Source organism: Silurus meridionalis, chromosome 7 (assembly GCF_014805685.1).
Source record: "Silurus meridionalis isolate SWU-2019-XX chromosome 7, ASM1480568v1, whole genome shotgun sequence".
Classification (NCBI taxonomy): Eukaryota; Metazoa; Chordata; class Actinopteri; order Siluriformes; family Siluridae; genus Silurus; species Silurus meridionalis.
In genome coordinates this window covers 9,324,201-9,350,658 of record NC_060890.1, presented here as the reverse complement: position 1 = coordinate 9,350,658, position 26,458 = coordinate 9,324,201, and the positions used below count along the sequence as shown (strand labels likewise).

The 26,458-nt window shown below is 36.9% G+C and overlaps 2 protein-coding genes across 3 annotated transcripts; one reads left to right on the top strand and one right to left on the bottom strand.

Moving 5' to 3' along the window:
* Nucleotides 1-19,210, top strand: col1a1b (collagen, type I, alpha 1b). 2 transcript variants are annotated; one of them, XM_046853553.1, is made up of 51 exons: nt 1-219; nt 1,398-1,586; nt 2,001-2,023; nt 2,403-2,444; nt 3,073-3,165; nt 3,812-3,877; nt 4,099-4,143; nt 4,321-4,374; nt 4,611-4,664; nt 5,143-5,196; nt 5,426-5,479; nt 5,568-5,621; nt 5,736-5,780; nt 5,873-5,926; nt 6,252-6,296; nt 6,567-6,620; nt 7,080-7,178; nt 7,293-7,337; nt 7,588-7,686; nt 7,842-7,895; nt 7,980-8,087; nt 8,785-8,838; nt 9,319-9,417; nt 9,509-9,562; nt 9,744-9,842; nt 10,009-10,062; nt 10,221-10,274; nt 10,363-10,416; nt 10,543-10,596; nt 10,803-10,847; nt 10,973-11,071; nt 11,166-11,273; nt 11,879-11,986; nt 12,689-12,742; nt 13,622-13,675; nt 13,771-13,878; nt 13,967-14,020; nt 14,136-14,189; nt 14,333-14,494; nt 14,618-14,725; nt 14,856-14,963; nt 15,117-15,170; nt 15,797-15,904; nt 16,023-16,076; nt 16,161-16,268; nt 16,450-16,503; nt 16,619-16,726; nt 16,826-17,099; nt 17,386-17,576; nt 17,994-18,236; nt 18,578-19,210. In XM_046853553.1, exons 1-51 carry the CDS (start codon nt 138-140, stop codon nt 18,722-18,724), a joined length of 4,338 nt encoding a protein of 1,445 aa, XP_046709509.1. In that variant the 5' UTR covers nt 1-137; the 3' UTR covers nt 18,725-19,210. The 2 variants fall into 2 exon arrangements, with proteins under 2 accessions (XP_046709509.1, XP_046709510.1); XM_046853554.1 differs by lacking the exons at nt 13,771-13,878; nt 13,967-14,020.
* sgca (sarcoglycan, alpha) lies at nt 18,693-26,029 on the bottom strand. The gene is made up of 11 exons (XM_046853555.1): nt 25,957-26,029; nt 25,443-25,571; nt 24,737-24,891; nt 24,586-24,655; nt 24,081-24,279; nt 23,598-23,760; nt 22,777-22,985; nt 22,635-22,661; nt 21,528-21,713; nt 20,576-20,602; nt 18,693-20,427 (listed from the first exon to the last, which is right to left on the bottom strand). The coding sequence occupies exons 1-11, from the start codon at nt 25,991-25,993 to the stop codon at nt 20,421-20,423; spliced, it is 1,209 nt and encodes a 402-aa protein (XP_046709511.1). The 5' UTR covers nt 25,994-26,029; the 3' UTR covers nt 18,693-20,420.
* Nucleotides 26,030-26,458: the final 429 nt, after the last annotated feature.

Here is a 26,458-nt window from a genome sequence, read left to right as displayed (position 1 = left end):
GTTTGGGCAGTAGGGAGTGTGTGTGTGTGTTGGGGTCTGGGTTTGGAGTTATAACCTCGACGTGTATGATCGGCGCCTGCGGAATCTAAAGACACAACACTCTCGCCTCAAAGAGTCTACATGTCTAACATTTAGACATGTTCAGCTTTGTGGATATCCGGTTAGGGCTGTTGCTCGCGACCGCCGTGCTCGTAGCGAGAGGACAGGGCCAGGATGACAGTGAGTACCGAGAGTTTTTTTCCTTTTCTTAAAGATGAGAAAAAAGAAAGGATTTTATTGTAAAGTGAAGAAAATGTGCAATGAAGCTGAAGACAACTGCTGCATGGTTTGCTGTTTAGCGCATCTCACACTCTAATTACTGTCCCACTTAAGGAGAAATGTAAGGGGGAAAAGCTGCATTTAATTTAGCACTTAATTAGGTTTTTTTTCCAAACGGAATTGCGTCGATGCCTGACAGAGGGACAAAATCATCGACCGTGAAACAGATGTGGAACATCTGGTCAGCACTTAAGTTTTGAGCCCTGATTAGGTAGAAGTGCCACTGTGCAAAAAGAAATTAGATTAGAATTAATTAGAAATTAAATGAATAAATACAGCCCACAAAAAATCTTTAATAGATAAAAAAAAAAAAAAAAGTGATGTCTACACTGTAATGTTCTTAAACAAGACTTCAATCGATGATGTAGTCTGGGCGTTGAATAAACTTAAGAGTAATGTGAGTCATTGGCGGCATCATGTGGCCAGTTTCTGTATTGCATGTAATGGCACTAACTTTTTACCTCTGGGGGCGTGGTACAGCCTGGGATTAGGAAACGCCCACGAAAAGACCACGCCTACACACTGCTTTTCTTTTTTTTTTTTTTTTTTTTTTTTCCTCCAGAGGTACCTCAGTTGACCTCTGAACCATTTTACTGAAATATGATGCTGTGAATGTTTGGCCTAATGTGACCCAGAAAGGTCATGAAATAAAAGTGATTAAAAGTATAATTCAATTTGACTGAAACATTAATTTTTCAAACAGAAAAATTATACCCCATTATATTAAAAAACATGTTTCTGCTTCGAGTCAGCATCAAGTACAGTCAAGTCGAGTTGAGTGGTCATTATAGGGTAAAAAAGGTGATCAGTGTTTTTAGCAATGTATAAATCACTCGATATGATTAACTGGAAATCGATACAGTTATATAGAATGGATTCATTGGTTAGCATATAGACATGATGACTACCAACAATTATCTGTTATATAATCTACGTTAATATATTTTTGTAAACAGCACAGAGTTGCTAGTAACTCCTGTTTATAACATTTTTTTAAGTAATTGAAACAGTCAGGAATCAGTGAGGAACCTAATAAAATGCTCATAACTCACGTATTCCTCTCGGTCTTTCATTCGTAGGCGAATACAACAGCTGCACATTAGAAGGCCAGTCGTACAATGACAAGGACGTGTGGAAACCTGAGCCATGCCGGATTTGCGTGTGTGACAGTGGAACTGTCATGTGCGACGAGGTGATCTGCGAGGACATCCCAGACTGCGCCAACCCAGAAATCCCCGATGGCGAATGCTGCCCTATTTGCATCGACGGTATATTTGCCACATCACCACTCACTCTCTTGCAGATGTGCTAGTTTTTATGTCGCCCTCTAGCAAACTTACCTCTTTTCCTGAGCTCGGAAATTTTAAAACCAAGTGAGGTGTCTCTCCTCCGATGGTCATCCTGCTGGAAAGGTGCACAGTCTGGGAGGGTGCTGCTGCGGATCTATTTTCACACTGGATTAAGATTACGTTTGGAATGATCAGTATTTGGCAGTGTTGAATTTGTTAAAGGAAACACAATGGAACCTCTTTTTGTCATGATCAAAGAGTGATTTCTCCATTATCTTGGATTAATCAAAATAAAAACAAAAAAAAAACATAAAGTTAGGGAATATGTGTTCAAAGCAATTGATTATAGCAAGGCAAAGTACTAATTTAGATTTTTTTTTATTCATTTCCCAGGCACCGAAACACCAACCAATGGGGTCAGTAACAATACCAGTCAATACACACTAACAATACCAGTAACAACACACACTCAACACATACCTTAGTATGTATGCTTGTATATTTAATGATATAGTAATGATTTTTGTATAAAATATACAAAATATTCATATTTAAGTAATAGAATTTGTTTACAAAGTATATTTTACAAAGCACAGCCAAGCTTAAAATAAAATAAAATAAATATATGCTATATAATATTATTTATAAATATTAATATATATAAATATATTTTTCCATTAAAAATGTAATATATATATATATATATATATATATATATATATATATATATATATATATATATATATATATAACAAACATTCTGTGATGTATGTGTATGTATGTGTGCATTTTTAGGGTTTTGGACCCAAGGGTGAACCTGGACCTAAGGGTGAACCGGTAAGCATTGTTTTTCTCTCTGTATTTTTTTTTTTATATTGTTGTGTGTTGCTTTAGGGTCTAGGTGTTGATTTGCAATGTTTGCTTTGTTTCTTTAAATTTTCTACAAATTAGATTTTTCTGTAAACTATTTGTTTGACAATAATGAAGTCTATCCAGGCACATTTTGATGATGTATTACATTTTTGTGATTGATTATAGAAATCATACATTGCACTGGTAACAAAGTCATTTTAAATAAAGAAAATATCACCAAAATATTGTCCAATTTTGTGTAAACTTATGACCTTATGACCTCTCTGAACTATGACCCCTGCCACATTACATTAGGTGTCAATTTGATGACCTTTAGATTGACCTCACTGTTTTTATTTTAATGTCATATCCCAACCTTGACTTTATTTATTCATTATAACTTTCTATACAAATGTTTTATTTCTGACATTTAAAAGTAATATTATAACATCACAATATTATTTCATCCTTTAATATTGTGAGTTTCTTATTCAGGTCAATAAAGTGATATATTTATTTATATCCTGCAGTTAAACTGCAGAACTGCCTGTTACTATGCAATAAATATATTTATGTATATTTGGTATAAATTGTTTTTTCACTGCTTTGACAGGGTTTTGCTGGATATCCCGGTAACGATGGCATCCCTGGAGAGCCTGGACTTCCAGGTCCCCCTGGACCCCCTGGACCCTCTGGTTTCGGTGGAGTGAGTACAACAGTTTTTACATTTTAAAAGATAATACATTAAAAAGGAAACCCATACATTTTTAAGACGTTTTGAGGTCAGACACAGAATCCTAATATTAACTACTTTAAAATCTGTGATGTACATCGAGAACAGTTGTGTTTAAAGGTACTGATGGGAATCGGTTGTGGAAATGTAAAACACATAATTTAACCACATAATTTCATTTTCAATTCTAGATTTTAATTTTGTATTTTAAGTGATTGTACATCGAAAAACCCATGGAAACCCCTATTCCAAAATGTTCCCATGATTTCCCTGTACATCAGCAGCAGTAAAAAGTGGAGAAGCTTTAACTCTTTATGTTTAGAAGCTATGAGTGTTATATACAATGACAATGATAGTGAAAATGCAGAATAGCATAAAGAATAATAATTTTTACACTGTGAGGGTAAAATTTCAGCAAATTGTTTTCATCTAAATGCTAATTTGTGATCTAAACGAAAGTATTGTGATACACAGGTAATTCAGTTTGAATTGAATTTGTCTAGAGCTTTTATATACAGTCATAGGCACAAAAGGGTTTTACAAAAATCTATGAATTCAAGATATACATAATAATAATTATTGTAGTTTTTAACATATCTCTTTGTTTATACTTTTGCAGTACAACCTGCCCCAGCTGTCTTATGCTAGTGAGAAATCCAGCGGCCCACCTGTTCCTGGACCACCAGTATGACAAATTAGTTTTTCTCTTCTCTTCTCTTCTCTTCTCTTCTCTTCTCTTCTCTTCTCTTCTCTTCTCTTCTCTTCTCTTGTTACACAAGCCTGTTATTCTATAGAAATATGCATAAGCACATGAAAACTGTATGTGTTTTTTTCCCCCATAATGTCACATTAATAAATAAATCACATACTTAATTGTCGCTCTTTTTCTCTTTGTTTCTCCTTTAGGGCCCACCTGGACCTCGTGGACCTCCTGGATCTGCTGGTTCTCCTGTAAGTATTTTTTTTTTTGTCCATCCACATTCTAAATTAAATATAATTAATTACCCAAATTAGTTTACTTCTGAAATATTCACATCACTATTATTAAGAGCACATTTGCAACTAGTTTCAGAGTGCCAGTGATTTTCTGATCTTTTCCTCATTGTTTTTCTTCTCTCAATTCCTCAGGGTCCTCAAGGATTCACTGGCCCTCCAGGTGAACCTGGTGAGCCTGGCTCTCCTGTGAGTATTTACTTCCTGCAACACTTACACACTGAAAAAAAATCATTTTTATTTTCTAGTGATATCACTTCCTTTTCAGAAGTAATGGAACATCTCTGTTAGAAAACAGATTTGTGTTTATAGAGAGCTCATCATTTCCAACGCATTGCTATTCTAAACAAATCTATGTCTATCTATAAACAGTGTATATATGTATGACATCTATTTCATACCTCTTATGATTTTATGGTCTTCAGGGTCCAATGGGTCCTCGTGGTCCCACTGGTCCTCATGGAAAGAACGGAGATGATGTGAGTTCATAATGTTTTTTTTTTGTATCTAATTGAAAATTGCTATAGAGTTTGAGTTTGCTGTCTAGAGAAAATGTTTCTAAAACAAATAAAAACATTTATATCGTTGATATTCTGGAAAACATTTCTATATCTGTCCTCATATAAAATGTATGAGCATGAGCTTTGATTTAAACCTGAAATTTAAATATATATATATATATATATATATATATATATATATATATATATATATATATATATATATATATATATATATACAGCAGATTTAGAGACAATGTTACATCATACTCACACAGTACATAATTGATTCTGTCTAATAGAATCGTTAAAAATAACGTTATTATGTTTACAGTGTTCTATTTAGAATGTGCAGTTTTGTATAGATGTATCAACTGTATTATAATTTGTATTATAATTTCTGTACATTCATTTACTTCAAGTGAAAATCTGAGCTTTTTTTCCTCACTTTTTATAGGGTGAGGCTGGCAAAGCTGGTCGCCCCGGTGAGCGTGGAGCTGCTGGTGCTCAGGTCTGTATTCCTATTTCCACTTGTTTTACCTTCTCATATTCTTCTTACTGAATATGGACCTGCACATATTTTTAGGACACAAATAAATTATGAAATCTGTTCTGTATGTTGTAATAAATGTTTACTGTAATCAAACCTAGTAGGTTAATCTTTAGGGTAGAAAAAACATTTAGTTGATATTAACTAGAGTCTTGACTTTCTGATTCTCTCTCTTTCTAAACACACACAGGGAGCTCGCGGTTTCCCTGGAACCCCTGGACTTCCTGGCATCAAGGGACACAGAGTGAGTATGACAGTGTATGAAGTGAAAACCTTGTCAGTTTGCCTTTAAACCCTGTGTGAGCTTTTATTATCTATTCCTTTATCTCTAGGGTTTTAATGGTCTAGATGGAGCTAAGGGAGATTCTGGCCCTGCTGGACCTAAGGTATGATACTTTTTAAAATTGTGAATAATTTATACATGCAGAGAATAACTGGATTGACTTAATCCTAGTCCAGTTTGTTTCTATAGATTGAAATGGTGTTATTTTTGTTTGCAGGGTGAGCCTGGTTCACCTGGTGAGAATGGCATTGCTGGTGTTATGGTGAGTCTATCAATCTTTGTTGTTGTTTGTTTTCTGCTTGACAGAAATATGTTCAAGTTCTATGTAAAGATTTTGTATCCTTCTTCTCCTAGGGCCCTCGTGGTTTGCCTGGTGAGAGAGGCCGTCCTGGACCTTCTGGACCTGCTGTAAGTGTCTTGGTCACTAAAAAGGCCTTCATCAGACATTTTTACCCTCTTTTAATTTATAATAATTTACAAAAGGATTGAATTAAGTCATACAAAAGCCTTCATTGTATCACCACATGTTAGATTATGTACCTTTATGTAACAGTTAATGATGGACACATGGTCAAATTCCATGTGTCCATCAATATTTAATTTAATTCACTAAACCAATTTTTTCTTAACACATTACATGAATAAATGTTAGGTAATTACTTCTATGCATTCTATAATCTCTAAACATTTTTGACAATTTAACTGATTTCTTTGGTCTATTTGCTTGCTGTAGGGTGCTCGTGGTAATGATGGCAACTCTGGCCCCTCTGGACCTCCTGTAAGTATTTTAAGATATACAACAAAAACAATAAACATTGCTTTAAATAAATATAAACATAAATATGAACTGTGAATTAATATTAGTATTATATGAGCATTAGTGGCAGCTTTTCACTTTTATCAAGTGATGTAAAGAAAATAAAAAAATATTTAAATATTCATTGTGCTTGACCAGACAAAGTTAAAGCTTTGGGTGGAATTTGAATAAGCTGAGGCAAAGCGATGAAAATGTTGTAACATTTTTCTTTGACCTGATTTTGTCTTTTAGGGATCCACTGGTCCATCTGGTCCTCCTGGATTCCCCGGTGGTGCTGGAGCTAAGGTCAGCTTTTAGCCACTCTAACACTCTAAATGATGATCATTAAGGTTTGCGTATTAGAATGCATTCACTGATATACTGATATGAGTCGCTCTGGATGTTCCAAATGCCATAAATAAAGTATAAGTAGTGTGTTACATAGATTGCAGATTCTGTGCTCTATTTTCATTTATAATACTTATAACACGTATTAATACAAACAACATACATACACTAAACTCTAAAACGTTTCTCAGCTTTTATGTCTACCTTGCCTTGACCATCAAAATGGCATTTGGGGTTGGCTTGTCCCTCACACTGGATGCTATTGGAAGTTAATATTTACAGGGAATCATTTTGCCTACATAAATTTATTAGGAACTGACCAGTTGAGGGTTAGGTAGCCCAAAGCCTTAACCACTAATACAGCACTGCCTCTCTGCTTAACAGTGACATTTAGAGTAACCTCTTTTGCCCCTGCAGGGAGAGACTGGCCCTGCTGGAGGCCGTGGATCTGAGGGACCTCAGGGAGCCCGTGGTGAGCCTGGTAACCCTGGACCTGCTGGAGCTGCTGGACCATCAGTGAGTCAATGCATTTATTATTATTATTATTATTGTTATTATTATTGGTTTGTTTAATTGGAATCAACAGTATTGAATTGAATTTTAATTTAACTCTTCTACTTTTCTTTCCAGGGTTCTCCTGGTAGCGATGGCAGCCCTGGTGGCAAGGGATCTCCTGTAAGTTTTTGTTTTGTTATTAGTAGCAGACATGCTGTATCATTAAGTTTAGTGAAAAGTAGTTTTGTAAACAGGTTGAATTTTTATGACACTCTGATATAACAGAAATTCCTAAATAAATAATAATCCTGGTGCACAACATTCCTTGAAATAAGTAGTATGCTAGAAGAAAAAAAACAGAAAATGATCATTGATATAAAAATGATTAAAAAAAAATTTGTTAATTCAATATTTGCTTCATATTTTTTAGGGTCCTGCTGGTATTACTGGTGCTCCTGGTTTCCCCGGTAGTCGTGGACCTGCTGGACCTGCTGGACCTGTTGGTGCTGTTGGACCAAAGGGTCTTACTGTATGTACATGTTCATCTGAACTTTTGTATATAACTTATTGTGTTACAAGTTAAAGATAGACCTTATACTTTAACCTTTTCATTCTTTGTGGGTTTATTAGTTCATTTATTGCTTAGCCTTTAATAATTTAAACCATTTGTTTTGCCGAACACAGGGTGATACTGGTCCCCAGGGACCCAAAGGAGAGCCTGGTGTTAAGGGAGAGCCTGTGAGTATGCTTAACATTTAAAAAGGGCATCAATTAAATTTGGTAGTGTAAAATTGATGACCTTTCTTAATTTTTTCTATACAGGGACCTGCTGGACCTCAGGGTCTTGTTGGACCTGCTGGTGATGAGGGAAAGAGGGGAGCTCGTGGTGAGCCTGGTGGTACTGGACCAGCTGGACCTCCTGGAGCTCGTGTATGTTTCTTGATTCTGTCTATTTCCTGACAGATCCTACAGAATTAGTACTCGTGACAGAATTACAGGGAACATAGAGATAGCTCTAAAATCATTTATATACAATACAACAGCAGACATGTAACTTTATTGAAGTGTTTAATACACATTTGAAGTGGAACATGTTTACATCAAGTTGTTCTGTATAAATCAAGTCTAGCAACATCCTCGTCACATACATTATAGAGCCACTGTCTAATCTAAATTCATTTTCAACAGCCTTAAATCCCTATAGGTGAACATCAACTTGTCCATGTTGGTTGCTTATAAAAGCTCAGAATATTAGAAAACATTACAGAGCAATTTTTGACCTATTAATTAAAACCATAGTTTACTCTCAGTATTACAGTACTACAACAAGCCAAATTGGAAACAAATCTGTGCTTAATCTAATACAACATGTAGAGTTAATATAAAAACTCCAGGCCATAGGCACATAAAATATCCTCTGATTATAAACTATTAGGGATAGGGTTATTAAACTACTATTTTTTAAATATTGTTTCATATGTATAAAAAGTGTTTAAGTGTATTTTCATATGTTTTAGTGTGTAAAAATATGTACAAATCTTTTTCCAGTCACAAGTTCTTGTGCATATACAATTTTCCTCTATATTTTTCTTCCTCTTATTTTTTTCCTGTCTGTGTTTTTAAACAGGGTGCCCCTGGCAGCCGTGGTTTCCCTGGTGCTGATGGTGGAGTAGGCCCCAAGGCAAGTCTTTCAAACACCATTTAGTCATCACTCATTTATCGCTTATGCATCCTTTATCCTTCCGTCATTGTTAAAAGGAAGAAATGTGCTTATATTCAAACCAGCTCCTACACTAAGCCTATTCCATTTCCAATAATATGTGTCTCATTAAAATTAAATAAGTCAGAATTTCTATCTGTCTCACTTCTGTTTGTTTCATAATAGTGAAAAAGATTATGCATAGTCTAAAGTAAAATTAAATGTGATAGTTTTCTGGATTTATGAGGTTGATGATCAAAGTCACTTCATACTTATGACATCTAAAATCCAGTAAAATCATTATATTGTTCATTACAATTCCTACAAACCACTTAAAAAGTAAAGTAATTTTGGTGGTTCTTTAGAGCTGTCCATGGTGCTGAATCAGAGCAGTGCCTATTAATTAAAAGCATAAAAATGGATTCAGAGATCAAAAATTCATTGTAGTTTCTTGCATTATAGGGTGCCCCTGGTGAGCTTGGCCCCAACGGACCTGCTGGAGCTCAGGGAGCCACTGGAGAATCTGGCCGACCTGGAGAGCCTGGACTTCCTGGCTCCAAGGCAAGATTCTTGCCACCTTTTTTCTGTCTTCACGATTATTTCCAAATTTCTAGTCTTATCTTACTGTCCCATTCTCCTGTCTGTTATTTAGGGTGTGACTGGTGCCCCTGGATCCCCTGGGCCTGAGGGCAAATCTGGACCTTCTGTAAGTCAAGTTTATCAGCACACATGAGTATAATACACTTATTCAATAATAATATGATGCATGAAAATATACATTGTTTGGCTATAACATTATATACATCATAGAGTAATATTTTAAATCTTGCACACACTTAAAACAAGCTCATCTTCAAAAGAATTTAGCATGGTTGATTCTTTTACAGGGTCCCGCTGGTCAAGATGGTGCTTCTGGACCTGCAGGCCCTGCTGGATCTCGTGGTTCCCCTGGTGTGATGGGATTCCCTGGACCTAAGGGAGCTGATGTATGGAAACACAAATCAGTCCTCACCAAATCATCATATTCTATTTCTTGTTTGCTATTAGAAATAAAATGACTGAATTGCAGTCTGGCCGCTCACTGAATTATGTTTCCATTGCAGTTATTTGCAATTTGGACCGATGTATTAATTATGACCTATCCTCTTGTAGGGTGAGTCTGGTAAACCTGGCGAGAGAGGCATTGAAGGTCCCGTTGGTTCTGTGGTAGGTGCTCTACTAAAGTAGTTCTTTATAGTGAAACAATAAACATATTTTTTATTTAAAGAGGGCTCATGTGCTTTGGTAAATGTTGCTTACACTGACTGCCTTAATGTTTATGTCAACATAAAATATTTGAGATTTTATTTTATGTACTTTTATAGGGTGCTCCTGGTAAAGATGGTGATGTTGGTGCTCCTGGACCTTCTGGCCCTGCTGTACGTTGTTCATTCTGAAAATTTGGAAATAATTTTTAGTTTTACATTTTATTTTCATTAAACATGAATGCATTATTTTCTTTGACAGGGACCTGCTGGAGAGAAAGGAGAACAAGGACCTGCTGGATCACCTGGATTCCAGGTAACTGTTGAACTGTGTAGAAGAACAAGCTCTTGTGTGTTAGATAAATTATTGACATTTTTATTTATGTAAGGGGTTTAAAAAATGGGCATCCTCTTCATTTTCTTGCTTTTGTTACCTTGATAGGGTCTTCCTGGAACACAGGGTGCTACTGGTGAGACTGGAAAGGCTGGTGAACAGGTGAGTGGGAGCACAGTGTGGTGGAAATGTACTATCCTTTACTTATACTGTAAGGTTCTATACCTTTCTATACCTTTTTGCGTTTCTTGTCTTGTAAGTGTAGACTTAATATGGAATGTAATAACATGGAATATCTTGCATTATGATACTTAATAATAAGTCTTTGGTCAGTATTAACTATTAATTCTATCTGTTACTCTGAGCAGGGTTTGCCTGGTGAGGTTGGTGTTCCTGGACCTTCTGGCCCCAGAGTAAGTATCAGTGGTAGATTTTCCTTCTGAAATGTGATAGCTTCTTTGCTTTATTGACCTAGCTTAATTTTTTAAAGACTTCTATTTGTTGTTATATAACTAGAATGTAAATTCTTTGCCCATAGGGTGATAGAGGTCTTCCTGGCGAGCGTGGTGCCCCAGGCCCTGCAGGTCCCACTGGTCCTCGTGGCTCTCCTGGTGCTGCTGGTAACGATGGTGCTAGGGTAGGTTTCCCATGACTCGCAGCTTCATGAGAAACAGGAATAAAGTCTGCATAGATCTGTGAAAGACCATATATGTGTGTGTTTGTGTGTTTAGGGAGATGCTGGTGCTGCTGGAGGTCCTGGTGGTGTGGGTCCTGCTGGTCCACAGGGAATGCCAGGAGAGCGTGGCTCAAGTGGACTTCCTGGCACAAGAGGAGAAAGAGTGAGTGCTTTTTAATATTAAGCCCGCTTGGAAAATCTACACCACAATATTATCAACTCTGTTGATTTTATAAACACAGTATGGACAGCTACAATGGAAAGAAATCTATAAAAAATTATAAGCATTTGGTTTCCAAATGCAGTGGAGTTTATTTAGAGTGGTGCCTCTACGAAAGGTTTTAATACCGTGTTGTGTAAGAAATGTTTTCTTTATGAGTAGCTATTTTTTATATGTTTACTGATGAAACATATTCACATCTGAAATAATTTTTTATTATTCAAACAAAAAAGAAGGAAATATTTTCCAATCATTTTTTTTCATTATACAATACATATATACATATATAGTGGAATTAATTATAAAAACAATTACATAAATAGTGGTTTAAAAAGATATGATGTCCACAATAGCCATTTATTGTATATATATATATATATATATATATATATATATATATATATATATATATATATATATATATATATATATATATATATATATGTAGACATTTATTGTATATAAAATAAATTAATAGTTTATAAATATGTACAAATGTACAAAATTTGTATGACAATTTCAATACTTGTGCTGTCTTCAATTAATAGGGTGATGGGGGACCTAAAGGCCCTGATGGTGCTCCTGGTAAGGATGGTCTGCGTGGTTTGACTGGTGCCCTTGGTGCCCCTGGACCTTCTGGTACTTCAGGAGAAAAGGTTAGCAAAGATTCATTATACATATGTTAGTCTGCTTGTTTTGTAGCTTTTTAAAATTTTTAGGAGAAGATTAAAAAAAAAAAAAAAAAACAGGGCATATCACATTTTTATTACATTATTTAATTATGAGCTTGTACACAACTGCTTATAGATCTACTCAATTAATCACCAAGATCACCAAACCCATTCTTGTATGTTCATTTTTTAGGACATTGGTTTAAAGCACATTATTAAATAGATTTTGTACTAAAAATATGTGAAAGTCCTCTTATACACATACAGCTGTGACTACATTACATTAATTGCATTCAGCATTTAAGCTTTATAAACCATTTCTGTTCAGAGAATATCAAAAATATTTTTTATTTGTTGCTCAGCAACCGAAGCTTTCTGATTTAAAAAATAAATGCTAATATTAAACTAATTTTAAACTAAATGTAATTGTTTAGTTTTTGTCACACTGTAGTGATTTATGGCTTTAGTCTAGCATTATCAACAGCTTTCTATCCATATTACCAATTAATATAAAAACAAATTATATTATAAAAAAAGGTTCTGAAAGTCTTGCAAGGTTCAGATTTTTAACTGTTTTTTGATAACAGTTTGTGATTTCATGTTCCAGAACAGTACCAGTCCCGTGTAGCCTATGCTCGATGTGTGTTGTAAAAATTACAAGCTGTGTGAAATTTTGTCATGCCACAGGGTGAACCTGGACCTGTAGGACCTGCTGGAGCTACTGGACCTCGTGGTGGACATGTGAGTAATTCACTCACGTTAGCATGCTTTTAGCATTCTGCACAAAACCCTCACCACTACATAACAAATAAACAGTGAAACATGCTCTAACCACAAGACTTAATGGTACCATATAGACATTATGCCACATGAAATAAACGCATTAGGAAAAGGTCAAGAAAAAATGTGAAAATTTTGAATAAATGGCTGGAAAAACAAAACAAGTACAGATTTAGATACAGTCCAATTATTCAAGATATATTTCAGCACAGAACATGAAATGATCTTCTGTTTCAGTAAGACAATGAATAATGTTAAAAAAGGTGGATACAATCATGGTCCTAATTCTCATACACTATATGGCCAGAAGAATGTGGACACCTGACCATCACATCCCATTCCAACTCAAGTCCATTTATTGCTGTTATTATAACCTCCACTCTTTTGTGAAGGCTTTCCACCAGATGTTGGAGAATGGCTGTAAAGATTTGTGTTCATTTAACCAAAAGAGCATTAGTGAGGTCAGACACTGATGTCATGTGATGAGGCCTGAGGTGCACTGTTTTCAAGTTCATCCCATGGATGTTTAGTGGGGTTGCATTCAGGACTTCTGAGTTCCTATAGTCTAGCCTTCTCAGATCATATCATCATGGAGCTTAGTGTGGGCACACACACAGTGTCATGCTAGAACAGGTTTGGGTCTCTTATTTCCAGTAAATTTGTAAATCAATTTACTAGAATTGTGTCACAATGTTAATGCACGGTTCTATTTCAAACACATTTCAAATATTATACATAACAACACATTGTCACATAAGAAGTCCTCTAGGATTAGAAGTTTCCAGAAACCTAGTAGTTTCATAACTAGCTAATGTTTAATATTAAAATTTTTTTATCTAGGGTGAGCGTGGAGAGCCCGGACCTCCTGGACCTGCTGGATTTGCCGGACCTCCTGTGAGTTTTTTTTGCTTTCTTTCTATTAAATCGGAAATGTTTACCCAGTAAAGAAAAAAAAAATACAAGGTGTTGTTTTCTATTTTGATACACAGGGTGCAGCTGGCCAGCCTGGAGCCAAGGGTGAGACTGGTGACAGTGGACCTAAAGGTGATGCTGGACCTCCTGGATCTGTTGGACCTATTGGTGGTCCAGGTCCTCAGGTACTGTTCTGAAAGATGATATAAGGACTATGTGAATTTTTCTAAATAGACAAACATATGCTTCAAAATTATTTTTTTCTTTTGCCAGGGCCCTGCTGGTGCTACTGGATCCAAAGGTGCTCGTGGTGGTGCTGGACCTCCTGTAAGGACTTAGCTACATTGTTAAAATGCTTGATGTAGCTTATATGCTGCAAGTATATGCAAGTGTTGTACATGATAAGTTATTAGCAGTGTATAATAATTATTGATTTTTATAGGGTGCTACTGGTTTCCCTGGTGCTGCTGGTAGAGTTGGACCACCCGGCCCTGCTGTAAGTTAGTCTTTTACAATCCTCACGGTCATCCTCAGTGTTGTCAATCCTATTATTATTAATCATTATTATTAGTTTATTAAGTATAAGCTTAACTAACATTTTCACAAAGTGATATGATTATATGATTTGTTGCTTCCTAGGGTATTGGTGGACCCCCTGGCCCTGTTGGACCAAGTGGCAAAGAGGGACAGCGTGGTGCACGTGGTGAGAAGGGAACACCTGGTCGCCCAGGTGAGATTGGTGCTGCTGGAGCCCCAGGACCTCCCGGAGAGAGAGGTTCTCCCGGTGCTGATGGACCTGCTGTATGTGAACTCCTTCACTCATATATTTAGTTCATTTTCATATGTCATGTAGATATGTAAAGATATAAAATTTTCACTTAAATTATCCCTTAACTTAGTCCCATTTGATTTTTTCTTCTCTAGGGTCCTGCTGGTGCCCCTGGACCTCAGGGTATAAATGGAGGTGGTGGTTTGTCTGGTAGCTCTGGACAAAGAGGAGAGAGAGGCATGCCAGGATCTCCTGGACCATCTGTGAGTCCAAACAAAGAGTCTAGCTTACATGATATACTTAAAACTTTAATCTAATCAAGACATACCAATAGTCTACATCTGTTCTGAAGTGAATCTTGCTAAAGTTGATTGTATTTTGTTCTCCACTCAGGGAGAGCCAGGAAAACAGGGACCTACTGGTGCACCTGGTGAGCGTGGACCTCCTGGCCCAATGGGACCCCCTGGTCTGAGTGGTAGTACTGGTGAGGCTGGCCGTGAGGTAAGAAAAACTCTTTGATAGATTTGCACATCCATGTTCAGTACCATTAGTAAACAGCTGCCAGATGTTAATTACAAAAAAAAAAAAAAAAATGTTTTGTATGATGACATAATACTTTTCACATCTACTTCCTTCTCCTGTGTGTCATTGCAGGGTAACCCTGGTCATGATGGTGCCCCTGGTCGTGATGGTGCTCCTGGCCCCAAGGTGATTTATACTCTCTTTCTATTTTCTAACTTGGTTTTATGGTCTTGAAGGGCACTAGTTTAAAATGTATAATACTCTTACTTTATTATGTTTAATGTTAGAACCTAATAAAGTGCAGATTGTGCCAGATACACAATTTGTCTTTATGCAATATGAGGTAGTCCAGGCTCTAATCTCTAGTCCTTAGTATTCTTCTGGTAGAGGGTCTGAATTACCTGCAGGAAGAAGCTTCTCCTCAGTGTCTCTGTGTTGTCCTTTAGGCAGTAGAAATGTTTTGGTGAACACAGCAGAGAGAACAGTCCATTGGTGGGATGTCTGAGGTCCCTTATTATTTTTCTGGCCTTGGTCCAACACCAGTTGCTATAGATCAATTACAGGCCAGAGAGCTCAGTGCACCTGGTCCACTCAGCTGATCACACCACCCTCTGTAGACTTTACCTGCTTGGTGCTGTTCCCAAACTAGGATGGGTTTTTCCCCTAGTAGGATGCACTTAATGATGGAGGTGTAAATCTTCATGAGCAAAATTAAGGGCAGTTTAAAGTCTTCTCTTAAGGTGAACCAGTGTGAAGAAGTGCTTATATAACTACTCCAATGCTTTATTTTGCAATTTTACTATTTACCTCAGGGAGACCGTGGTGAGTCTGGACATCATGGAGCTCCAGGAGCTCCTGGACTCCCTGGACCTCCTGGACCTGTTGGTCCATCTGGCAAGCCTGGAGATCGTGGAGAGGCTGTGAGTTGCAAGAATTTCCTAGATAAAAAAACATTAAAATGGTTCAAATCAGCTGTAAAAAACACACATTTTAATTATTGCTTTACACTCTGTGCTCTTGCTCTCTATCTGTGTCTAGGGTCCTGCTGGCCCCGCTGGCATTTCAGGTCCTGCTGGTGCACGTGGTGCTATGGTGAGTGCAGCAAATCTTTTGAAAATCAAATAGCACCTTTAGGCAGGAGAAGTACTTTTTTAAAATACTTATTTATCTCTTTAGGGTCCCGCTGGTCCTCGTGGAGACAAGGGCGAGGCTGGAGAGACTGGAGAAAGAGGCATGAAGGGACATCGTGGATTCTCTGGCATGTCTGGACTGCCTGGACCTGCTGTGAGTGAGAGGAAGAGCCAATTGGCCCAAGCAGAGAAGCTAACCAAAGCTTCACAGAAATATAAGACATAAACTATTTTTTATATCCAATGTTTACTTTGCTATTTTTAATTCAATAAGTAAATTTTTTGAGGTGATATTTTCAGTATAGAATGGTTATTATTTTTTTGTGCACCTTTAGGGCCACCCTGGTGATGCCGGACCTGCTGGACCTACTGGCCCCGCTGGACCTCGTGTAAGTCTTTGATGCCAAATCTGTAATTTAGTTCAAAAAAAGGTACAGACACAATAATTATTTACCAGTTAGCTGCTCATTTTAGTAATGAGTGGTAATACTGTTTTTCTAACAGGGACCTGCTGGTTCTACTGGTGTCCATGGTAAGGATGGCATGAACGGTATTCCTGGACCTGTTGGACCTCCTGGACCTCGTGGACGCAGTGGAGAGATGGGAGCTGCCGTGAGTGGATTATACCTTGTTTAATTTTTTTAAATATTCCCTTTTTGCAGCTAGACTTCGGCAGTTCCTTACGTCTTTCCCTACCTTCCTTTGTTGCAGGGTGCCCCTGGTCTTCCCGGACCACCAGGTCCCCCTGGACCTGCAGGTATTGGTGAGCCATTCCCCATTATGCCCCAGCCTGAGAAGGCAGGTGATCCATATGGTGGTTACAGGGCTGATGAAGCTAGTGTGCGTGACCATGATGCTGAGGTGGACACCACACTCAAGACCATCAGCCAGAAGATCGAAAGCATCCGCAGCCCCGAGGGAACCAAGACAAACCCAGCTCGCATGTGCCGTGACATCAGGATGTGCCATCCCGAGTGGAAGAGTGGTGAGTCCAGTAGTCTAGAAATTGTTAGAGTTCAAGTCCTTTTTTAGAAATGTAGGCAGCAGGTGTCTTATGAAGAGAAAAATAGGTGAGGCACGAACATTTTTTAATGCTTTAGTCCTACAAACACTAAAAACTAAAATGAGTAATCTACTGTGGATCAGCAGAGTATCTGACTTTTGGTTTTTGTACCTAAATTGCTTAACTTAAAATATAATTATATTTAAAAAATATAAGCTTCTGAACAAAAACTTACATACTTAATACCATTTCCTGTTCATTTCAAAAGGTTCCTACTGGGTGGATCCCAACCAGGGATCTCCTCTGGATGCCATCAAGGTCTTCTGCAACATGGAGACTGGTGAGACCTGCATCAACCCTATTCGTGCAAGCATTCCTCTGAAGAACTGGTTCATCAGCAAGAACATCCGTGAGAAGAAGCACGTCTGGTTCGGAGAGTCCATGCCTGATGGCTTCCAGGTAGGGAAAGATGATGCAGTAGTTTTTTTAATCTGATTTAAGTGTTAAAGCAAAAGGCTTCGGACGGAAATTTTACCAGATAAACAGAAAGAAAAGAACCACAAGGAAGGGTGAAATATTACATTCTGTAATTAAATGATAATGAGATGATTGTTTTTGGTTTGTATAAGTTTGTATTTCTAAAGAGAAATGGCTGCTGTAGTGAGAATTTTCACCCTGTTATCCGCAACAATATAATTCCATCTAACCTAATGCACTTGGTGAGCATACGGGTATATTGGCAACCTGGCAACATTGTGACATAGATGCTGACTTATAATACTCAGCACATATGTATCTTGTGTACATCCTTCATGATATATCCAAAACCCCTGCTGTCCAAGTGAATTAAACCTAGTACTCTGCCTCCATCCATAGTTCCAGTATGGCAGCGAGGACACCGACTCTGAAGATGTGAGCATCCAGATGACCTTCATGCGCCTGATGGCCAACAAGGCATCCCAGAACATCACATACCACTGCAAGAATAGCATCGCCTACATGGATGAAGCCTCAGGCAACCTGAAGAAGGCTTTGCTCCTGCAGGGATCCAACGATGCCGAGATCAGGGCCGAGGGCAACAGTCGCTCCACGTATAGAGTCAGCGAGGATGGCTGCACGGTGAGTCTTTTCTCTCAGTAGGGCAAGGGTTTTTTTTTTTTTTTTTTTACATTAGCAGTTATAGAGTTGTGTAGATATATTTTAAGATTTCCTGTATTCTGTCTTCTAATTCATATTTTACTCTCATTTGGTCTCTTGGTTATGTCATTTTGAGTTCTAGAATGCTCAATGACTTAAGAATGTGAGGAACAAAAAAACACCAGACATTTGTCATATTTCCCGTTTAAGGACTGTCTATCATTCGTACACAATTAATCCAGTTATGACATATATACATTACTTTGATGTTGTAAATAATTTGTATTGTGTGATAAACTAATCGCACTTTCTTGTCTTCACAGTCGCACACTGGCACTTGGGGCAAGACAGTCATCGAATACAAGACAACGAAAACATCTCGTCTTCCCATCATTGACATTGCTCCTATGGACATTGGTGCTCCCAATCAGGAATTCGGCATAGAAGTTGGCCCAGTCTGCTTCTTGTAAAAAGTTAAATCTGGACATTAAAAAAAAAAATGTTGTTTTGTTTCTAGCAATCATCTCCAAATCTTTTTCTATGCATAAAAAAAAACTCATTCGGCTGCAATCAGTCCACGTGCTTACACTTTAACATCCTTGAGGACGATGCTTGTTGTGATCTCGAGAGACATTTTGCTTTTCTTATTCTTTTTTTTTTGAAAGAAAATTATTTGAGGACCACTATTGCCAATCAGTCAACATCATGGACACTTAGCAAGAATCTTTTTGAGTCATTTGGCAACAAGAAAATAATATATACCTGTTCTTATAAAGTGTAAGGCCAACCCTTCCCCCTTAAAGATGCCAAAAAAAGGAACAAACAACCCAAAAGGTCGTGAAAATACCGGTGACTTTTTTGCCGTTTTTCTATTTGCCACTGCAGAAGGACAATGAAAAAACACACAAGTGCTAATGTACCGTTTTCTGGTGTTAAATAAATTTGAAAAATGACAATTAAGTGTCTTGTTCTTCCAGCCGAAAGGGAGTCCACATCCCATCTTTATGTCACACAGGCTCTAGACTCAAACTTGTAATGGCTACCTCAGGACAAAGAAATCTTGTTACCTATGGGTGTTTTGGGGAACACTAAGGCAGGTTATTACCACTAAAAAAATCCCATTATAATTAAAAACAAGACATTTGTGAAAAAGGTGCTATTTTCCTCTCCAGGTCCTAACTATGGTGTATATGTGTTTGACCAACAGAACAGAAAAAAATGCTCATGTTTTTGGTTCTGTCTCTTGTGCTTTTGGGACCTGTTTGGTGCTATTTGGTCTTTTTTTAAATGTGATGAAATTTTTCTCTCATTATATTGTGGCTTAAGAAAAATAAAAGCTGAATGTGATGCTTACTGTAGGTGAGTGAAGCAGGTGGACCGATTGCCAGTTTGATTCCCAGGTTCCCTCTAAATCTTTGAGGAAATTTTTATTTGTGTCTGCACATGGTCCCCCGACTGTCAATTTTTCTTTTTTTTCCTCTTCAAACGCAATGCACACCTTTGGTTTTGTTTTTTATTTAGGTTTTCATGCAATTGTTTTTTTTAGTTAAATAAAGCGGCACAGAACGAAAACCACAACCAGACACTTTAATGGTTCCAAACAGAGGATCTGTACTTATTTTGTACATGTATAATATTTCGAGATGTTTTTAATTATTTTGAATGCTGAAATAAAGCATGTTGTTAAAGTGGTTAAAGGAATGTTCGGCATGTCATCTTCTTGCCATGGCCTCACTGCCTTCCTACAACATCAAGCAATCTATACTGCTTACTTTCAGCCAGTTTAATAACATTTGATTCACTGGACTGACATACTGACATATTTGCATACGTGAGAGGATTTGGGTGGACGGAGGACATGTTTTTACCATGGTAAATATGTAAGATAATTACAATCTTAAAGTTTCTACATGTATCAACTCCTAATGCCAATAAATAAATAAGAAAAACCCATTTTAAATATTAGCATTACACTTTAAAAATAGGGTCAATTAATTGGTGTACTTGAAGCCACATGGTACAATGAAATAGAATGGCACAAACATTAGACTGATTCAAATTCACAGATTAAAACACACAATCCTGATCAGCAAAACAATCTCAGGGAGCAGAAAAAACCTTTCCAGGAAATTACGGTACTTCACTGGGTTCCCAAGATCCATATCATTATTTCCTAAGATGCAGAAAAATAGTTGCATACAGTCTTTATATTTATACAACAGAACCATTATGAACTATAACAAAACAATTAATACATAGTCGAGATTAAAGGCATTTAATGAATCTTTAAGTTTAAAAAAAAGAACAAAAATGAGGATTACCTGGGCAAAGTGTCAACATTTGGCTCCCTATATTGATGTGAGAAAAGAGATTGAGAGAGAGAGAGAGAGAGAGAGAGAGAGAGCTTTATTTATATTATTTTTAAGATATTTTCAACTGGAATTTTGAGTTAGCTACATAGCTATAATAAAGTTAAATGCTACTTCAGGATGTTCATTTCGGATTTTAGTTGCTACTCACTGACCTGTACCCGAGCAGCAAAATTAAAAGTTAGATAAAAATGAATACAAGACTAACAGTAGGTAACAGTAAAGTAGGTTTTAGACTTTTCAATGTTGTTCAGGAAGCTCTGCCACCAGGCTCTAAGGCATCTCTAAATGATTAATTAATGATTCTGGACCGGAAGTCATTGTACTGAGAGTACTGATAGTTACAAAAATTCTCATTCTCAATAACTTATCATGTTCCACATATGTTCCTGGGGTACATACCAATACTACAGAATTCTGACGTGTAATAAATGTAAATATTTTAAGATTGTTACTTTTCACAATAATTGTCTCTGATCATATTATTTGTAAGAAAAAGATGAATATAATTCGAATAATTATTATTTTAATGTTTGAAGCAAGAATTCCAAACAAAAACATTCTTACCCAGAAACATATTTCCAAAATCAATGTTATTTTACATTTGAACAAAAAAGTTTAAGCCTCAATAAAAAATGTTTACACTAGGCTGAATTATCTTATATTTAATTGATCAATCTGCAGTATATACACCAACAAAGATGAAACCTGATTATTTAGGTTTCTTACTCAAAAAGCTAATGTCAGGCAATGGCTTTGAATACGAACTTCTCTCTGCCTAGGTTTATGTTATTCCTGTTGAGGACGCCCTCTGCTGAGATTCAGAGGGTTATGCACTTCAATAATGCAGTAGTAATAACACAGTAGTTAATAATATAATAGCGAAAAAAGATTGTTGGCTTACTGCTGGGCCATGATGAGGGGGATGTGGATACTGTCAGAGGGGTACTCTGGAGGTGCCCTCTGCCCTGTTCGAGCATTAAACATAGGGAGTGTAGACAGGGGCTGTGGCACACTACCACGATTGCCTGCCATGTTCCGCAGCTCGTTGCTGTTCCCATGGATGGTGTGGTGATGGTACAGCTGGATCCTGAGCATTACACATGGACGGATGAGAGAAAAAAAAAGATGAAGAAATGCAGTATGAGAGGGAAAAGAAACAAACACAAGAGTTGACATAATGTGGTTTTATGTTACATTGTATTGCAATTGATAGCAACTGTATTTACATTTCACTATTTTAAAAGCAACTACTTGTGTTTGAAATCTATTGGTCTAGAGGCTTTCGGAGGTTAAAAGTTCTGTCATGGACGACTCTAGTCAAAAGAAAAAACAGGCAAACTTGGATGTGTATACTACACACAGGTCAATTTAACCATCGGACCACTGAAAAAATCATCTAATGTAACCTGCGTAATCTGACTCTGAATATGAGTTTTCTTTCTTCAGGGGAATATTGACCATAACTTTTTAACTTAACTCGCCAAATCTGAGTACCATCCATTTTAAGGCCATTAATTTTTTGTTTTATTACAAACACTGGTACTCGTGCACATCCATGCAGTTTTGTAATACGTCAGTCATGTTGGTTATCATTAAGAGCATCATTTAAAGTTCACATAAGACTGAAGAAAAAAAGTGTGACCTCTGTGATCAACTATGGCATGTTTGTTTGTATCAGATGGGATGGTTTGAGCATTTCAGAAACTGATATCCTGGCATTTCACACACAATGATCTGTGAAAAAAAACAACTAACAAAAATATCCCGAATGAGCAACAGTTCTTAGGTTGGATGGTGGATAGGCTACAACAGAATGTGCATGCGTATTTGTGTTCCTAATAAACAGGACATTGAGTGTATCATGAACACGTAAGTCTGTTATCATTTTTATAATTACTATAATTACTGCTGCTTTAGAAATGTCCATTTAATTTCTACCCAATTGTCTTCAAGGAACAATGGATTCACTTTTACCAGAAAATAAATGTGTATTTATTAGTATACATACTCTGGAGTCATAGCGTCACGTTTCTGACTGCAAAAAAACAAACAAAAAAAAAACATTAAAATTGTGCATTAAGTTAACATAGTCAGATATTCTTCAATTTAGAAATAATATATTTTCTGTTCCAGGAATAAAGTGAACTTACACTCCTTCTCTTCTGCAGCACATCACGTAAGCTAGAATGAGGCAGAGGAGGATAGCGAGAACGAAGGGCACAATAACGGTAACTATGTAATCAGGGATGAAGTCTCTCTCAGGTGGAGATGCAGGTGGGATAAACTCTCCTCCCCATGTCAGAATGCCTGAACCCACGGTTGGTGCTGGAGGAGGAGGCACAGGCCTGGATAAATCAATCTGAGTGAAAAAATGAAATGGCAAATGATTAAAACGTTTATTACTAGTTACCTTTTAATTCAGTTTGATGTATTATTGGGCTTTTGAAAGTGAAGAGTGTCTACAATAGGCTTGAGAAGAGCACTCTCTTTTTTCACATTGCACCATTCTAAGGTAGACCATCTGGAGAATCCAGAGAAAAATAGAGAGCCCAGAAGAAACCCATGCAGACATGGGGAAACGTGGAAACAAAAAAAAAGCTGTGCTGTGCTGTGAGATAGCAACACTACCTACTGTGCCACCCTGCTCAAATAAATACAAATCGAATGATTTAAAAAGCCTTATATTTAGCCTTTGTAATGTTCAGTGAGATATAATTGTGTCTTAAGGTATAACAGCTTTTACTAAGAAGTTCTGTGAACTCTAGATTTGCCTAGTAGTGGCAAAAGTTTTGTCACTTTTACTGTGTTGTGCCACTAACTGTATATACAAGCTTCCAAACTGCCCAGAAGGTTTTAAGTGCAATGTTTTACAAAAAAAACTAAAATAGTCCAGTCATTAACAATTTTATTTCCTATGCTTAATGCATAATCATAACCTTATAGCCAACACACACACTTTGTAATTGGTTACCAGAGCTGACTTGCACCAGGTCACACAGTTAGCAGGGAAGCTGCACACACTGCAGTCTCCGCTTATCCTCCCTCCAGCCTCACACTCTTGCAGATGATCTGCTGTCTGCAGCCTCAGCAGACATGAGGAGTATGGTTTATCTGACCCTAGCTTCACATAAACACTGAAACATAAATAAAGTTCTTTATTCATAAAACGTCATTTTTTTTGTCAGTTTATAGCCACATTTTATGGAGCGTCCATGATTCCAGTTAATTCTTGTTAACACTTACGATAGACTCGTTCCATAAGTATTAATTGAACATCTCCTAACAGAAAGCTTGGGCAATTTCTCTACTTCCAGCATTTACCATAAAAGTCCTTGCCCATTATTTAACAATACCACAATAGAATGATCTAATGCAAAACATAGCATGTTAGTATAAGCACATTACTATAAACCCATTGAGAATTCATTAGTATTGACAAAACACTTGATCCCACCCCTCAAAGTGTCCAGGCAGCGGCAGAGGGACACGTCCACCACGGTCCAGAGCAGAAGTGATGTTGACATACTCAAGACTATTAGTTCCCCAGATCAGCTTGATGTCCTTCTTTATCTCCTCTTGAATCTCAAGCATTAAGACCTTCTCAATCTCCCTCAGCCCAATGAAGAATTCAGCCTGGTAAGGCAATTGCTTGACTGGAAGCACAGAAATATTGCATGATTTAAATTTTACCTCACTTATTACTTTGATTATTTTATTTTATTGCTGTATTTATAGCGACATTGTCAAAATTATATTATATTAAATTATATTATATTAAATTATATTATATTATAATATATTATATTACAATACATTTTTTTTTTACGTTATCGTTTCACTGAAAACACCCACAATGGCCGCAGTCACTTGTGTCTGTAAAGGTTTCTAACGCTCATTCAAAATAAACAGTATTTATACGAGAACAAGGTATTCTCTTTAAAAATTGGTGTTTTTCTTACCTGCAGGTCCGACGTTTATAACTAGGCGATCCTTGAAAGTGTCATAACTTCGTTTGTTTGTCACAAAAATCTATACGGACAAAGGTGGTTACAGAACTCATTAATTCCACTAATATTAATTCAATATATAATCCAATCAGTTGCTTTGTACCTCTATGATGTTCATGCCAAGGTCTTGGGGTAGGGGTGTACCGTACAGGAAGCTGTTGTCATATGGGTGGCGCTGTGTGAAGCGCAGCCAGCGGGGCAGGTCTGGGAACTGCTGCTTGTTGCATTTAAACACCATAGGGTCATTATTCCTACGGCCTGTTTACGCAAAGGGAGATGAAATGTTGATATACATGGACAGATCAAAATGGCAATAGGAGTTTGATCTATGTGTACAAAATGACAAATGTGCACGATTTACAAAAAAATGATTTAGTAGATAAGGAAACACCTCCACAAAGTGATGATGAATTCATATTTAAAACTGTAGTGTGTTAGGTTTTATTATAAATGTAAAACTATAAGGAGTCAGGGGTGTCCCCGTGGTGCTGTGAGTCCTCCTTGCAATCCTACAATTTCTGCTGGAAATGGTTGGGTGGGATTTGGCTTCATGTGAGAACTAAGATGCAACATCCCACTCCAATTTTAGAAAGAAGCTCGGCTTTGCGCAGAGCTAATGGTATCACTGGTCGGTTAATGTTAGCCTGTTAGGTTAGGGTATAACATGGAAGAAACACAAATTAAAGAATTACATTTTACACATAACCGTTCTATTTTATTGCATTAGCACATTAAGTGAATTCAGTGACTGTGTGATTGTGACAAAAATGTATCTAATTTCTAAATAAATTTTATCTCACCCAGCTTACCATGATGTATGAGGAATGGTGCAAATTCATACTGGTAGGTTTCTCTTTGCAACTCATACACAAACAGCTGGCCCACACTAGCTTTGACAATTATGTCTGCTTGGGCCACCATCAAGCAAACAATACATACTGAGGATAGAGAAATGCAGTTTCATTTTCATGTAATTATTACAGTTAAGCAGAATCTCATACAATCACTTGTAGGTAGATGGAAGGCAACACTAGCTCTCTGTCAATCCTGAAAATTACACTTTAAGCTTTCTAGTCACTTACACAGAACTGAGCTACCACTATATCTTGAAGTGCCTCAATCTCAAATAGCAAATAATACATTACATTTACATGGGTTTAGTAAAACTCTATAGGTCATGCACAAACAATGAACTAATACTATTTTTAATTGATTGCCATCAGCCAGGCAAAAGAGCGTAATGTAATTGCAAGAACTCATAAACAAGTTTAAATCAAACGGATTGTCATAAGCAAGATTAAAAAGAAAAATCCAAATACTTGCCTGAGAGAGTTAAAACCCACTTCTCCCTGTCTGCCATCTTGTTTTGAAAAATTGACTGACAAGACCAGCTGGAAAAGACAGTGGCATCCCTATTGAGTTGAAAAGTGAGGCTATTTTTGTTGCAGTCATAAAGACATACCAGTGCCTGTGTGTGTGTGTGTGTGTGTGTGTGTGTGCTGTTTTATTCCCTAATATAATCCATCTAATTTTGTGTTGCTTGTTTGACAGATACAGTTCTTGAAAATGATTTTTTAAGCTTTGCTTTATTTGAATACTAAATTTAATAAAACCACTTGAATTTAAACATTCAGTTATCATTGGTTGTTTGGGCATATATAGCTCAGTTTTATGTATATCATATATTACACATTGTAAATAGCTTTTTTTTGTCTCCATGACAACTTTTCAGAACTGGTGTCACTTATAAGACAGTTTGCCATTATACTGTATGATACCATAAAACTAAATAAATGAATAAATAAATAAACCTCATGTTGACTTT